The sequence below is a fragment of the Lepidochelys olivacea genome, assembly GCF_965140295.1.
Source record: "Lepidochelys olivacea isolate rLepOli2 genome assembly, chromosome: 18".
NCBI classification, from domain to species: Eukaryota; Metazoa; Chordata; order Testudines; family Cheloniidae; genus Lepidochelys; species Lepidochelys olivacea.
In genome coordinates this window covers 17,751,882-17,768,890 of record NC_140428.1, presented here as the reverse complement: position 1 = coordinate 17,768,890, position 17,009 = coordinate 17,751,882, and the positions used below count along the sequence as shown (strand labels likewise).

At 41.9% G+C, this 17,009-nt stretch overlaps 1 protein-coding gene across 1 annotated transcript in view; it reads left to right on the top strand.

The window, feature by feature from the left end:
- VPS13D (vacuolar protein sorting 13 homolog D) overlaps positions 1 to 17,009 on the top strand; it is a 196,941-nt gene that overhangs the window by 153,296 nt on the left and 26,636 nt on the right. Inside the window, exon 67 of the mRNA XM_084651570.1 lies at positions 142 to 337. Coding sequence (XP_084507696.1) covers positions 142 to 337 — 196 coding nt within the window. The remainder of the gene's footprint in view (positions 1 to 141; positions 338 to 17,009) is intronic.

Here is a 17,009-nt window from a genome sequence, read left to right as displayed (position 1 = left end):
AAGTGGGTAGCATGCTTTCACTCGGTCAAGAACTTTCAAAAAAGTAAATCATTTAACATGGTCAGCTGTAATAACATCCTGTCGTTTTATTTTTAGTGGCAAAGCAGTTGGTCCACTTACAGGTTTTGTTGTCTTTGCTAGGTATCATTGGTGGATTAACAAGTGTCATAACCTCAACAGTAGAAGGTGTCAAAACTGAAGGAGGAGTCAGTGGTTTCATATCAGGCCTTGGGAAAGGGCTGGTTGGCACAGTAACCAAACCAATGGCCGGTGCCCTTGATTTTGCTTCTGAAACAGCGCAGGCAGTGAGAGACACTGCAAGTCTTAGTGGCCCCAGGTCAGTGAACACTTTACATTTCTTATCAATAAACTGTCTACAAAGCCATATTGCAAAACCTTCTGCAATTTTATCCTGGTTTTGTCTCCTAGCCCAAAGGCACTGTAATTTTGTAAAATTGACTGTGTATTATTAGTGTTGCCTCTAGTTTATTTAATTACCTCCTTTTTGAAATACTGCATTTGTAGACTCACTAATGTAGCCTTGTGTACTAGTAAAATTGGTACAAAAAAGCTACAGTGTAATATAGGAGATTCTCATTACTGAGAACATAAGAATGGCCATACTGGGTCAGACCAAAGGTCCATCTAGCCCAGTATCCTGTCTTCTGACAGTGGCCAATGCCAGGTGCCTCAGAGGGAATGAACAGAATAGGTAATCATCAAGTGATCCATCCCCTGTCGCCCATTCCCAGCATCTGGCAGACAGAAGCTAGCAACTCCATCCCTGCCCATCCTGGTTAATAGCCATTGATGGACCTATCCTCCATGAATTTATCTAGTTCTTTTTTGAACACTGTTATAGTCTTGGCCTTCACAACATCTTCTGGCAAGGAGTTCCACGGGTTGACGTGTGTTGTGTGAAAAAATACTTCCTTTTTTGTTTGTTAACCTACTGCCTATTAATTTCATTTGAAGTCCCCTAGCTCTTGTGTTATGAGAAGGCATAAATAACATTCTTATTTACTTTCTGCACACCAGTCATGATTTTATAGACCTCTATCATATCCCCCTTAGTTGTCTCTTTTCCAAGCTGAAAAGTCCTAGTCTTATTAATCTCTCCTCATATGGAAGCCATTCCATACCCCTAATAATTTTTGTTGCCCTTTTCTAAACCTTTTCCAATTCGAATATATCTTTTTTGAGATGGGGCGACCACATCTGCGTGCAGTATTACTACATTATATTAGAATAAATCAGGAAAAAGAGAGTCTGAAGAGCTTAAATATAATAAAAAAGAAATTGCCATCTTGGTGTCCTGATGCAGAATGGAACTAAAAATGTTCTTCTTTAGGTTTCAATTAAGAATTCATAGGAAAACAGGTGTTTTAAAGAAGCTGAAGAGTTCTGAAGATAATGTAATAGTGACATCCCTTCTATTTTTCTTTTGCAAAATCAGTTTTTACTAAGAATATGTATGTGTGAGAGATTGTGCATGTGCACACATTACTCCTGGAGGAATTCCGTGCCAAAAAAATTAAAAATTCTGTGCACAATATTTTACAGTTCTGCAAAATTATGCATATTTTATTTATCAAAATAACACAATATAATCAAGCCAGTTTCAGTTATTTTGGTAATTTATTCCAAAATGTCTGTCAGAAAGTATGTCTGTCGCAATACGGATAGCAATAAAGATTCCCCCAGGAGTAAAGAGTTAAAGAAACCCGTACAACAACCCAGTTCCTGTTTCTCTGTTATGCTTTTACTGGGTGCCTCCGTCTAGGTGTGTCACATGTGCCAGCTGGGTACGTTTTGGGGGAAAACTCTGCCCCTGTGGTCTCAGACACCCGCCCTTCACCCCTGAGCCCAGTCATGGGGCATCCTTCCAGCCCAGACATCTGCAGCCCCTAACCCCAGAGCCCAGCTGCGGGGCAACCCCCAGCCCAGACACTCTAACCCCAGAGCCCAGCTGCATGTACCCCCCATTTACTTCTCTTTCCATATCAGGATCCTCCGTTCTCCCCATGTGCCAGCAGTTCTGTCTGCCCTTCCCCATGCCCTCCATTCCTCCCTTCCTCTCTAAGCCAGGGACTCAGTGTGCACCGATTCCCACCTCCCCCCAAACCAAGGGTTCTCTGTCCCCCCTCCTTTTTACCTTCCTGCCATAGCAAGGGCGCTGTTTGTGTGTCCACCGTTCCCGCCTCCACCGCTCCAGGATCACCTTTATTCCTTTGGCAGGGGCTCTGTATGCCTTCTGTTGGGGAGACACTATGCCTTTCTGTGTGTGTTCAGTGGCTTGCATGTTGCGGGCACTACCAGAAATCAATATTTAATTATATTAAACATGTTTAAGATAAATGTTTTACAAAACTGATGAAAATAATAATGGCAAAGTAAATGTGGAAAAGGGGAAAGAATAGGAGAGGTCCAGAGAGTTGGATCTAAGAGAATAAACATTTTATTTCCAGTGGTTAAGTGGCATTCAGTTCCTGTGTGTTGATGCTGTGCTGTGTTACTGTATGCCTTAGAACTCTGTCTGTTGTACAAGATCCTGCACAACAGGGGGTTTAAAAAATCCAGGTATATTTACTTTGTGATTTTCAGAATGGTTTGTTTTTTTTTTAGTCTTTCCATTTGGTTTTTCCATTTCCTCCATTTTATTATGCCACACTCAGAATCCTGATGTGTCTGCCACCACTATTTCAGTAAGGAACAATAAGCTTGATGAAGTGTGAGTGAGGTGCAGGAAACTCGTAAGAATTCAAACCTAGACATACTTTGTTGTGGAAGTAGGAAGTGTTCCAAATGCACCAGGCTTTTTAACTGCCGATGAATGTAATAAATATAAAAAGAATTAATGTTAAGACTCATAAGATTCAGTTAGCCCATCTTTTGTCGGTAATGATGAATTTTTGTATAATAGGGCCCCACACTTTACCTGCATCAAATGTAACAGTAAATTTGAGCCACGACTAAATGAGCATGTTGGGGGCTGGGAAGGGAATGGGAGGAGCTAGCATATAGTTTTATGCACTTGGGACTTAGTTTCATGTGTAGAATTGAAATGCCAGGGACCATAGTTTGGATAAGTAAAGAGGGATTTAAAGAAAAAACCCATCTAGAGTATGATTAGAAATGTTCTATCTCAGACGGGGAGGTTGGGGACACATTCAAGCAAAATAACTGATGTGTTAACCTAAGCAGTCTCAGAGAGCATTTTAAGAAAACATGGCTATACTCTTTTTTTTTTTTTTTAAATAAATTATTATGAAGGTTGCACTGTTTTATGAAAATAAGTATATCATGATGTGCATGCATGCATACAATGTGTGCATTAAATTGAAATACATATCTGCATTCATGAATTTCAAATAGTGATGAGGTTGCGTGACAGATGAGAAAATAGACTGCAGGCAAAAGCTAGCTTTATCCACCTGCCATGTGCCTGTGTAGCACAGTGCCCTCCTGCTGATGGCTGTTGACTGAGTACAGATTAGGAAATTTCTATGAGTCGAACCAGAGCTGAGCTTCCACCGAGTTTGGAATAACTTTTGTTTGTCATGGACCTACAGCAGCATGAGGTGAAGTTCATCTTCATGCAATTTGCAATCCTTGGCAAATGAAAAAAATCCTAGTTTAGTTGCATAGTAAATGAATATCAGAAACCATATAAGGCATCTAAATATAATGAGTGCAGGACAAAAATGTGTCCAGTACACAGAAATCTTGTATTGTTGCAACAGTCCTGTGACTATCCACTGACCCATAAACCTTTCTTAAAGAAAAAAATATTTCTAGTAATTAATTTAGGAAGCCTCTTTACACAGGTGTGACTGTATTTGTTTTTCACAAAAAGATTTTAATCACAGATGTATAGACCTTATACATTAAAATACACTCAACTACACTTATGTTGCAAAAGTTCATAAAAGAACCCCCCACCCACTTTTCTTTCTGATTCTCATATATAATCAAGCAACTAAATTGTTCATTGGAGGACAGGGAGAAGAACAACAAAGGATTTGGACTTGTTTTGACTGTTGTGTACCAATAGCCCCCTGTTGCATTTGTTAACTGTTCAGCTATGTGTGGTTTGGAATCAAAATAAAATGCTGTTCCAAGCTGAATCTGCTGGCTCAGATTGCACTTTCTGCTCTACGTGTGCTGGGCCATGACTGTTCCGAGTTAAGAAGTATACAGAAATAAAAATGCTCAAGCTGATCTGATTAGTGTTGTTTAACCTTGCAAAGTATGAATTAAAGTAAGTTTACTGTCATGGATGGACTCAGTCTGTGGCTGACACTATTCCAGTGCTGAGATCCCATTCTGATCTCAGATGCAGGGGGGGCACACATGGCCAGATACCTAGAAAAATCTTCTGTAGAATCTCAATAGCTGATTTTAAGTATATAAGGTGAATTGCTGCTATGAGTAAAAGAGCATTTTTTAGAACTTCCATCTGTTGTCATTTTTGTGATGTAGGAGTGGGGAGTTATGTCTTCAGTATGCTATTAGTGTAATAGGAAATTTTCTGTCAAGTATGTCTGACAGTAAATGAGGTTGTAGTTGGTACAAGCTGTGCGTGATCAGGAATCAAGCATTCTAGTTTTTGTGGTACCTAAAAGTTGGAACTGTTTGTTATTCTTCAAGTGATTGCTTATATCAATTCCAATTAGGTGATGGAATTAATGTGGCTTGGGTATCTTAACTGTGAGCTTACACATGAATGGGTTAACCTTAATCTTAAATTTCCTGCCTTTTAATGGTTGTGCACAGGAGTGGGGCTACACCTTGGGTAAGTGCGTGCATCTGACAAACCTTTGAGGTCCCTCCCTTAACCTTCCAAGCCTTATGGGCCTCCTGCATTCTCCACTCCCTATAAGCTGTAAGAGGAGTTAGTGGGCAGCTCTTCTGCAAGCCACTGGGTACTTTTCAGTGGCCTGCCCTCTTCCTGTTTATCTTAATAGGCTTATCAGTCCGCAACAAACCAAAATAAGCTGTTCAGGAAGTACCACGCTCAGGAAGGCACGTGTGGCCTATGGTTGCCAGCCCTCCTGGTTTTGCCAAGAGTCTCCCTGAATCAGTCCCTGTCTCCCGGAGGCTACTGAAGCCAAACGGGGGGATTTTAGGTGCTAAAAGTCCGGCAGCACAGTGGGGCTAAGGCAGACTTCCTGCCTGCCCTGGCCCTGCGCCACTCCTGGAATCGGCTGGTATGTCCCTGGTGCCCCTGGGAGGGAGAGGGGTCTCTGCGCTATGCCCGTGCCCCAAGCACTGACTCCGTAGCTCCCGTTGGCTGAGAACTGCGGCCAATGGGACCTATCGGGGCGGTGCTGTGCACAGAGCCCTCTGACACACCCTCCCCCACCCCCCTCAGGGGCCGCAGGGATGTGCTGGCTGCTTCTGGGAGTGGCGTGTGGAGGGGGCAGCACACCAAGTCCCCTGGCCCTGCTTACTTCGGGTGGCTCCCAGTCGGTGGCACAGCAGGGCTAAAGCAGGCTCTGTTCCCGCAGCTCCCATTGGCCGCAGTTCCTGGGCAATGGGAGCTGCAAAGTCGGTGCTCAGGCAGCGCGCAGAGACCCCAGCACTGGGATGTGCCGGCCACTTCCAGGAGCAGCACAGAGCCAGGGCAGGCAGGGAGCCTGACTTACCCCACTGTGCCACCGACCGGGAGCCGCCTGAGGAAAGTGCCGCCCGGCCGGAGCCCACACCCCAACCCCAGGCCTGAGCCCCCTCCTGCACCCAAACTCCCTCTCAGAGCCCTCGCCCCCTCCCGAACCCCAAACCCCCGCCCCAGGGTCAGCCTGGAGCCCCCTATCACACTCCAAACCCCTCGTCCCCAGCCCAGAGCCCACACCCCCTCCTGCACCCTAAACCCCTGCCACAGCTCGGTGAAAGTGAGTGAGGGTGGGGGAGGGCAAGCGACAGAGGGAGGGGAAGCAGCCTCTGAAGAGGGCAGGGCAAGGGTGTTTGCCTTTGTGTGATTAGACATTGGCAACCCTAGTACGGCCCCCAGCTAGATTCCTAAGTCATGTTGAGGATTGGAGAAGGAGGGAGCTGAAGAGCCTTCTACATTCCATATGGGGTCTGCTATGTCTCATAAGCTGCCAGCAGGAAATGGGCAAATGCCCCTCACCATCTCTCTCTTCCCCCAAGCAGACTTGCTAAGTGTCTGCTGTAGTAGTAGAGATCTTTTGCTGCTGGCCTTCCATGGTTCACAGAGGTGTGAGGACTTCTGCTCCTCCCCAGTGTCTATGTAGCAGACCTGGATGAAACGTGTCACCTCTCCCCCCTCAGTTCACAACACTAAATTAGCTTGTCCAAAAAATAAAAGCTGACTTATGCTTTAAAATGCTAAATGTGTGTAAAAGTATACTCTTTTTTTATTCTGTGCTCTAGAAAGTACAGTAAATGATGATTTATCTCTCTCCTTCTCATCAACATTATTATTATTGGCTATAAAAATTCATTAAAATTATTTTTGAACTCTTTGTACCTCCCTTCTTTGGGTGTCATTCATGAATGCTTTGTCCAACTGAACTCCAGTTTGGCAGAAAAATCTAACTAAGCTACAAACTTAGCCCCCCAGTTTCAAGGTGGATATCCCTTTATTTGCAGATTTAAGAGAGGGAACCAAAATAAAACTTCTTAGAATGGAAATTCAGTCACCTCCTACACAAAGTGTGTACTAGATGGCTGGTTTTATGATTGCTGCTTATGGTCACAAAATATTTTGAAAAGCAACTGAAACATCACTGCCGCCCTCTTAAGTATAGCTAAGCCTCCACCACAGCACAGAAAATTGTATTCCAAGTGATGTCTTTTTTTCCTTCTGTTTGGCTGAACTCTAAATAATCCCTAATTCTCAGAAGCCTAAAACAGTACATTGCTCATTATAGTGCAGCTTATGTAAGGCTCTTACCAGTTCCTGAGAAATTATAAAAAAAAATATTTTCTGTAAATAAAGTTGTGAAAGTGCAGGCTTCGTTTTCTATTAGACTGTCTGATGGGAAAAAAATACCCATTTCTTGGTCATGGTAGTTTAATATCGTTGCTGGAAATGAGACATACTTTTTCCCTTCACCATTTGGCTCTAAATTACCATGACTGGTTTAATGGAAACTGCTAGATATCAGTTAGTATGGTATTGCTATTAGTATAGCAATGCTAGCTAACCTGGAGGGAGACAAGTGTAATGAATGAATCAACTTTAAGAAGTATAGTTTTGAACAACATATTTATTGGCCTGCATGGTCACAGAACCTCATTTGTGAGAAGTATCACTTTTAAGGCTGGAATTTCCTGTAGTGATCTTAATGTTATCCCAACATACCTCTAAGTCAATTGGGTGTTGGGAGTGAGTTGAGTGGGTCAGGCATTACATTTCCTCTTCTCTTAAAAGTGACACGTGCTACATCGCAATAAATTACTAAAAGTTCCCTTGCAAAAGATCTGTGCAAAATGAGAACTGTAAAGTTAAGTGTTAAATCTGCCAAATATTTAAGGATGGGAGGACATTCCATTTCCGAACCCCTAAAGCAGCAATACTCAGACTGAGGCTCACAAGCCGCAAGTGGCTCTTTAACGTGTGTCCTGCGGCTCTTTGCAGCACACAATATTAAAACACTGTGTGATTTAATTATTAACCAGTCAGGATGCTTTTACTATGTTATCACCAATTGTAGTTGATAAAATAATATACTTGGTCAGTCATTTTTGCTGTGAGAATTATATAGTAAATGAAACAATGAATTCATACTAGTGTGGCTCTTTTGGGTAATTCTGATTGCTAATTTGACTCCTGAATCACTGAGCTCTGAGTATCACTGCCCTAAAATAATGCTGTCTTTTTCTGTTCCTCTCTGGCACCATAGCAAGCATATAAAATCCAATAGCTAGAAGTTGAAGCTAAAATATTCAAACTGGAAATAAGGTGCACATTTTCTATAGAGTGGGTAATGAACCATTGGAACAGTTTACCACTGGATGTGGTAGACTCATCACTCAAAGTCTTTAATCAAGATTGCATGCCTCTCTAAAACACACACTCTAGTTTCAGCACAAGTTATTGAGTTCCAAGCAGAAATTACTGGATGAACTTCTATGGTCGTGTTATGCAGGTGGTCAGACTAACTGATCATAATGGGTCTCTTCTGCCTTTAAAATCCATTAATCTATGTTGTGACACACCCAGCTAGCACAAACTGTGGTGGGAGCATGAAGCCAAACCATGGAGGCTAGGATAAGTGGTGGTTTTTATAGCATATGGTGCCAGTTTAAAAATGTACTTTTAGCAGGTTGTATTTAAAAAGCCTGACCTCCTGATGAACTTCTTCAGAAGAAAGAAATGCTATAATTGCATAAGCTGTCTGAACTTCTGAAGCATAAACTCATTTAATTTGTGAAGAAAAACAAACTTAATTATTGTTTTGCTGGAGATAAACTTAACATTAATTCTGTTCTTTATGAAACAAGAAAGGACAGCTGGCTTAATTTTTTAAAATGTCAGAGCACTGGGAAGATATTAAAAGAAAATCTATCTTGACAGTACAGCATACATTTAATTTATTAGCAACTAATGTGTATGATTTGATATTTTATTTTGAGTGGGTTTTATATTTTCTTCTAAGTACTGCAATGTCACATACAGCGGTTCTGATTATTTCCACATTTGTGTTGTATACTGCCAAAAAACTCGATCCAAAACAAGAAAACTATCCTGTAATTGAATAGATATATTCAGAAAGCTATCTTCTAAAAATCTGCTTTAGTGCTTGCTACAGTACTTTTGTTAGTTAAGAAAACATGCATTAAAACTTTTTCCTGTAATTCACAGGGTAGTAAAAGGAATTTTCTGATATTTAGTAATCTTGGATACATGCCTGTGGCCTTTTGGAGATCTTCATTTGAAATCCCTTTTTCTACCACAACCACATGCAATACAGGAAATGGCCATTATGGCTTTCGCTCAGACTTCTGCCAAAGCAGCTTAACTCTGACCAGAGACTTTTCCTTAGTTATTGAACTGTTGTTTTTTTAATATCAGCAACGTGAGACTGAAAATAAAGAATTCACTTTCTGAAATGTCAGTAGAAGCAAAGGACTACTTCATGGGGTTACCCAGTTCTAACAGGACTGTTGTTGGACTGTGTTAAGTTGGGAGCACTTTAGTTATGGCTAGCCTTAATGTGTAGTAGAAAATTCTCTTATGGATATGTATTGGGTTCTATCCCAGAAGAGAGGCAAGTAATTAAAATTCTCCATTTTGTCATTTTAATGCCAGTGCTCTGTAGCTGTGCAGTAAGATCTTGGTTCTTAGACAATGTCAGTGAGTGACCCAATGGCCTTTAAAATGGAAAAAAAAATTATATGTCTTTGCCTTCTCCGCTACCCCTTTTCGTGTCAGCCAGTAGGACTGTAACGTTCAAACTGTCGATAAAGAGGCATAGGTGGAGAAGAGGGAGTAGTTATCTCTGATGTGTCCATCTCATTGTTCAGCCCTGCAGTTCTTCATCATGCAACAGCAGCAGAATTAAAAGAGCGCATGGGAGTAGAAATAGAAGGAAAGAGGAAGAGTGTGCACATAATACCACATAGCGTATAAAGCCCGTGGGAAGGGGAGCAATGGCGTATTGTCACCTCGGCCGACAAATTTGCAGGGGTGGCAAATTTATAATAGCAGCATTTTTGTAACCGCGGCATTTTTTGCACAAGCCCCACTGTCTGTCGGAGGCCTGTGTCGTCATTTGTTCATATTGTAACTGTGCACCAAACCGAACCATCAGTGACGCCGCAATTCTACCAATCAGCGCGTGTATTGAAACCACCAAGGACGGCGCGACGCCATTTAGTAAACATACTCGCGACAATTCTAAACGTTAATATGGTGACCGGAAGGAAGAAATTAAGTGGTTCTCAGTTTAAAAAGAAATGCCATACAAAAGAAAGAAAGGGAAAATGAAACGACAGCAAAAATGTGCAAAATAGACTCCTTTGTTGTATCAGTTAGTGCTGTTCACAAGTTCATATGGGGGCAGCAATTATTTCAGGGCCTAGGGGTGGCAAAATCATTAATCTGCTACAGAAGGGGAGAGCTCATTTAAGATTCTGTCAGGAGTGTCCCTACGTGCCCCTTGTTTTAATCTAAAGTTGTCATGCTTGTTTATGAGTTAATAATTAATGTTCAGAGAGAGTACTCCCTTACTAGGGCACTTGTCCCTGAAACAAGTCATTTTGTTTGGCATTCTGCCTGTGTCCTGACTGAGCAGGAGATAAACTTGTTTACCTATATACCTGTCTAACTTGCTCCCTCTTAATGATTTCTTTTATGTTGACCCTTATGCCTGGAAATCCTTCCCTAACCTGGGGCCTGATTCAAAGCCCATTGAAATCAACAAGAGTTTTTCCATTGATTTCAGTGGGCTTCGGCTCAGGTCCCTTTATGAGATCTTATCCATCTTCTGCTCTTTTAAACCCCACCCAAAAATTCACCTAGAAACTAGAGGTGAAACCGATTTATGAGCTAATACCCAGTCTCTTGTGCCAATGAGGAACTGTTGCTTACAGTATATTCTTGACTACTTCAGCAGTGTGCTTTGTAAATGACTCAGGCAATGGGATTTCTTTCCTTTGCGTTCCCTTGAGGTTAATAACCTTTGTTATGATATATTTTCTCATAATCAATCTAACTAGAGAGGGACACACGTCATAGCTTCTGTAGGCCAAGCACATGGCACACACCAGGGCTCTGGACATTCCATCCTGCACAAGCCCTGATCTGTGCCACCCTCCCATCTCACTATATTTTAGGGACTCTGTACATCTTCCCCCAATCTCCCACCTGCCAGGGATTCTGTGTGCCCACCAGTCACACTCCCCTCATGGCAAGAGCTCTGTGTGCACTCCTACCACCATACCAGATGCCTCCAGTCTCTCACCTCCCTGGGTTCTGCACCCACCCCAATCCTCCTCCTTCCCCCCCCCCCCCGCTTCACAATCTTCCATTCTTCCCCCATGTGGCTGGGAGGCTCTGTGTGCACCATCATTCCCCTCTTCCCCTGTGCCAAAGGCATCATGGATCCTCCTCCCAATATCAGGATCTGCCATTCTCCCTCCACACCCCCGATGTTAGGGGCTCTGTGCATGCCTCCAATGTCTCTTCTTCACATGCCTCCATATTCCTCCTTCCCCTCCCCACCATAATGTATGTGGGGAGTGAGTCATTCAGGGTATTAACATGTTAAACTCTGTTGGGAGGATGGTCAGGGATATTGTTATGCTGGAATGCATTAATGCAGTGGTCCCCAAACTGTGGGGCACGCCCCCTAGGGGAGCACAGAGGAGTATTCGATGGGGCACAGTGGGGCCTGGGCCTGGGCCGGCCTCCTTCCCCTCCCCTGGGGGAAAGAAGGGAGCACCATCCAGCCCCGCTCTACCCCCAGCCGCAGTTGTGGCCTCAGCTTCCAGCTCCACTCCTGGCCGTAGCACTGACCACAGCCTTGCTCCCAGTCCTGACCATGGCCCCGCTCCCAGCCCCGGCTGCCGATCGTGGCTCAGGGGTGCGTGATCAAAAAAAGTTTGGGGACCACTGCATTAATGGGTACCATAACTAAATTGTTTTATCTGCAGACATTTGCAGAAGTGCTTGAAGCTGTGTCACCCATCTTTTCCCCATTAGGTTTTCAGGTTTCCCCCCAAAATCGGTATGGTTCTCGTCTTCGATGCCTAGGACACTCGTTGAAATTTTGGAATTGATCAGAGACCTCATTTAAAAGTTAATGTGTTAGAGACAGACAGACAAACACAGAAATGTCATCAAGTTGAGCGTAGGGCCTTTGCACGCTCAGCCAACTTTTCCTTTGTGCAAGTTTGTTCCCGTTACTTCTTGTGAAACCCTGTTGGGCTGCTCAAAACAATTGCTGTTCCTCATTGATGTTCATGTCTCCCCTGCCTTCAGTCAGCGTTAGGCCAGATTTTGCAGGTTTAAACTCCTCTCCTGCAGTCAGCTATCCAAACTCCCTCATCATTTTTATTGCTTATCTTTGAATTTCCTCTAGTATAACCTCTCCGTGAATTGTAAGTAGCATCTCATCAGCACTGTGTGAAAACGGACCATCATCTCCCTGTTCTGTGACATCATGCATTGCCTGTGCAAGGAATCCAAAATTGTATAGTCTGGTTTTGCTACCATATTTCATTGCAAACTCGTATCCAATTTTCTGTTCACTCTTATCCTGAGGGTTGAGGTGGGAGATTGGCTTGACTGCTTTACAAATGTCTCCTCATCAATAAATATCTGTGTTGTGGGTTATTTTTCCCTAGATATATTGGGTTGCAGTTTTCCAGGTTGAATCTCATTTCATTTCCTGCCATATTTCTAACCTCTTTAGGTTCCTTAGTGTTTCCTCCCCTCACTGGTGTTTTAAACACCTCATAGTTTAATGTCATCTACAAATGTACTTTCTATGCCTTTTTTACCAGAGCCTTAAAATGAAGTTAAGTAAGCCTGGGTTCAGTTGCACACCCTGAAGCACCTCACTAGACATTTCTCCCTGGTTAACTAGATATATTTCTGTATATCATTGCCATTTGTTCAAGCTAGATTTTAATCTATGTGACAAGGTTGATATCCAGGACACCTATATTATCCAGCCCAAATTTGGAAGATCCTGCTAAATTCCAGGGAATCGTCTACTCTTGGTGTTACACAAGTGGTGGTGTGGAAAAACTCCAATTACATCCCCTTCGTCTTCGGTTCAGAACACTTTGATATCAGATTCTGGGATATCCTCCCTAAAAGAGCATCACTTAGCCATTTCAGTTAATCATCTAGAAACAGACCGCAGGAGTGTTTAATCACCCTATAGTGAAACACCTTCTGAAAGGACTGGTGAGTTTATTCCCTGTGCCGAGGAACCCAGCATCATCCCCTTGAGATGTAAATTTAGTCCTCAGAGGCTTCTGAAACCCTTTTAGAGCCCATGGAAGACTGGTTTCTGTTCGGTTTATGCATTAAAACAGTTTTCTTTATTGCTATGAGTTTGATTCTTATGGCTGGTCATCCTTTTACAGTTTACCATAAGGATAAAGTGGTCCTACACCCTCACTCAAAATTACTTCCCAAATAATGACTAATTACCATATAATCAGATCAGATAATAAACTGCCAGTATTCTTTCCTAGACCACACTTCCATCATGGGGGATATAAGTTGCATAAATCAGATATTGAGAAGGCATTAATTTCTACCTAAGTAGGTTAAAATATACAGAAAATCACCCTAACATTTCATTGCCTATAGGGATAACCACAAGGGAAAGAGTATCACTACCCAACATCTGCGCAAGTTGATCAGGCTCTGTATTGAAGTGTAGTAAGTTAGTAAATATTCCTATAGCAGTTGGACTTGGGGCTTATTCCATAAGGGCTGATATGACTTCTGTGGTATGCCTTAGACATATATCTCTATAGCTGAAATTTGTTGAGTTGCATCTTGAAGCTCAATACGTACTTTGACTAAGCAATCTTTAGACTTAGCTTCAAAATCTGATGCAAAGTCTGTAACACTCCCTGCCAATAGTGGGAAAGTGCAGAAACCACTCAAGAAATGAAGATTACTTACCAATAGCTGGAGTTCTTTGAGATGATTCTCTGCACATTCCTACTACCCACCCACCTTCCTTGCTAGCTCAGAGAACTGTTGTCCAGCAAATTTCTGAGGCTTTGGTGGGAAGGACTGAGGTGGTTGACACATCTCACATTCCATGCCCGGCTCTATGCCAGCTCTAACACAGCAACTGGAAGAGAGGCATATTACACTAAGTTCTACTTTTTTCACGCCAGCAGTGACAGGCTGGACATCGCACAGTTTTTTCTTTTTTCAGACAAACAGCTGTGGTGTGATTACTCAAAAGCTCAATCTGTGTCAGTCCTTACAATAAAACAGCATTTGCTATGCCTGGTTGCAGAGAAAAAGCTTGACAAATGTAGTTTCTCTGATGTGTCTTTCTTCTGTAGAATACAATAGACAGTAAAAAGATGATGAAGCTTGTAAAAATGCCAGTTGCTTCTGTTTTATTTTATTGTGATGTCTGAAATTATGCAGCCCCATGTATAGATCCACTTCATGTCTAGAGAAGAAAAATGCAATTTTTAAAAAATGTATCATTCATACTGATATTGTCCCGTTCGCTGCTTGGATGCTAAACAAAGCCTAACTGATTCAGAGATGTATTAAAACCTATATAAGGTATCCATCCCCTTTGAAGGTGTGAATAAAGAGGGTCATAAATTTGGACCACCCAGGAATTAGCAAAATCTAGACCACCCCATCTTTTTACGCATTTCTCTCATGCTGCCATTAATGTACGCCTAAGAGGGTGTTTACTAGATATTTGAATGCACTCTAAAGGGAATAGTTGTGAAAAGTCACAGTAACCATTACAGTTGATGGTGGCTTTGTGATTTCATTGGGAGTTTACTCTCATTCAGTGACTGATGTCAGTTTTAATCATGTGGAGAAAAAAGGGGGATTGTTTTTGTGCTTTGTGATGGACCTGAGGCTGCTCTGTGATCAGCTCTGTATGGTAATCTGGTTATTAGGTCTGGTTATTAGGTTTATGACAGCTTGATTGTCATGCACATTGTGTAAAGAGTTGTCACTTTGGATGGGCTATCACCAGCAGGAGAGTGAATTTGTGTGGGGGGGTGGAGGGTGAGAAAACCTGGATTTGTGCTGGAAATCACTTTAGATAAGCTATTACCAGCAGGACAGTGGGGTGGGAATAGGTATTGTTTCATATTCTCTGTGTATATATAAAGCCTGCTGCAGTTTCCACGATATGCATCTGAGGAAGTGAGCTGTAGCTCACGAAAGCTTATGCTCTAATAAATTGGTTAGTCTCTAAGGTGCCACAAGTCCACCTTTTCTTTTTGCGAATACAGACTAACACGGCTGTTACTCTGAAAACTGGTTATTAGGGAGTTTACATTATTAATATGTTGATTTAGCTGTTTAATAGCAGGCTATTGGGGGGAAAAAGGCAAAAAAAGTGACTTGAGAGAGCCCTTCTATCTGACAAAACTTTAGGGGTGATGCAAGAGCGTTTTGCTTTGATGTACTGCCTCCAACCCCTTGTGGAACTCACCAAACTGGTTTTGGGCAATAAGGTCCAAGCTGGGGAGACTGAGGAGAACAAAAACCCCAACTCATTTTAAAGGTCAGTGCCTCAAGCAGTGGGGAGACAGTTCAGGGAAGCAGAATGACAGACGCGCAACTGGTGTGTCTGAAGTTTGGCTTTCCTATGCTTCATGAGATACATTTCTATATATAAAGGTAAGCCTTTAGGACATTCATGTAGTCCCTTTTGTTCTTCTAAAACCCTTTTTCTCTTCTGTTATGCTCTGTTCCGACTGGTTTAAGGCTGTCTGGGCAGTGTATTCACCACATGTCATAGACTTTCAAAGGGAAGAACTGCTAGATAAGCATGGTCAGTAGACAGTGTACTTCAGTCGGGACCTCTTCTCAGAGGGAAATTCACATGATTCCACTCCAGGAAAGGTAAAGGCACAAGTCCCGATCTGTGGTGTGTGTGCTCAGAGAGACCAGAGTGGGATTTAAGGGGCATCTAGAGCCCATAACTATAATTTGCTCCTATACATTTTTGAGGAGCATTAAGTACTCAGGGAAGCTTTGTTAGTCTCTAAGGTGCCACAAGTACTCCTTTTCTTTTTTAGGGAAGCTTTGGTAGCTCATGAAATAGCACTTGTATCTTTTCAATGGATATGACCTTGGATTCTTTGGTCTTCCAGCTTTGATTTCCCACTGATGTATTTGTGCAAACATTGGTGGAGACTTTCTTCTGAATAAGAATGTTGCAGGTTGTTTCCTCTTATCAAGTAGATAATTTTTCTTTAGTTAGTTTCCTTCGCTGGCAACATACTGCAAATAGAATCCCATTGTTCATTGTCTCTTTACCTTTCTGGAGTTTAGAATTGGAAACGTATCGGTACCCACCTGAAAAACTAACCAGAATTTGAATCCTGTATGGCTTAGGAACTTGCTTTTTTAGAGGCTTCAGTTTTTAGGCCACATCCATTGTTGTTGGAATTTCACTTCTGTACTTGCTTATTGGCATTTTGATGCTTCTCATCTGCTTTGCTTTGTATGGAAAATATATTATTTGTTTTGAAAACGGAAATAGTGTAGTTCTTCTAGCTCCTTCCTTCAATGCAAGTTTGTTCCTTACGGTCTTGTTTTCTACTGCTTGTCTAATTTTACATAACAAGGCTTCCAGCACTTACCCTGGAAAGACTATTTCATTGTCTTATAGAACTCACCATTAGAAAGTTTAAAATGGCATTGAAGACGTAAACATTTATTTATGGAGAGGAGTTAAAAATTATGAGGGGAAATTCACACTGAAGCCAGATTTTTTTTGTTTTTGTTTTGTTTAAAAAATTAGTTATAGTTCTACCAGTAAACCACCCATATGTCACCTCTGATCTCACCTCTTTGTATTTGTATATTTTAAAGAAGCTTTTTGTAGATGGCTCTTGTCAATCCAAGACTGCAACATGAAAGAAGGAGCGTACAACCCATTAGTGATGGGGTGCTATCACGACTACCACTTGTTTAAGTGTTGTAAAAGATATTTCAAGGGAGCCTTGAAATTCTTAGTACTGATGTTCATTTTATAGTTTAGAACTAAGGTTGTTGAAGGTTTTCTTATCTTGACGTTCGAGGGCAGGGAGGTCAGTCTTCAATACCTCAGAACAAAAGGAGCAAGAGCAGTGGAATTTAGCACTAAAATCTTAGATCCTTTACCAGTCCTGGAAAAAAATAAGAAAGGAGAATGGTTGAATATAAATAGAGAAAATTAAAACTAAAAATACTGGAAGGGGTTTGTGAAGTTTGCAGTCATTCTCTATAATTCGGTTCCCCCCATTTATAGTGTAGTTGCAATTAGTTTTGAAAAGATTAATCACTACAATATATAATTCTTACTGGGATT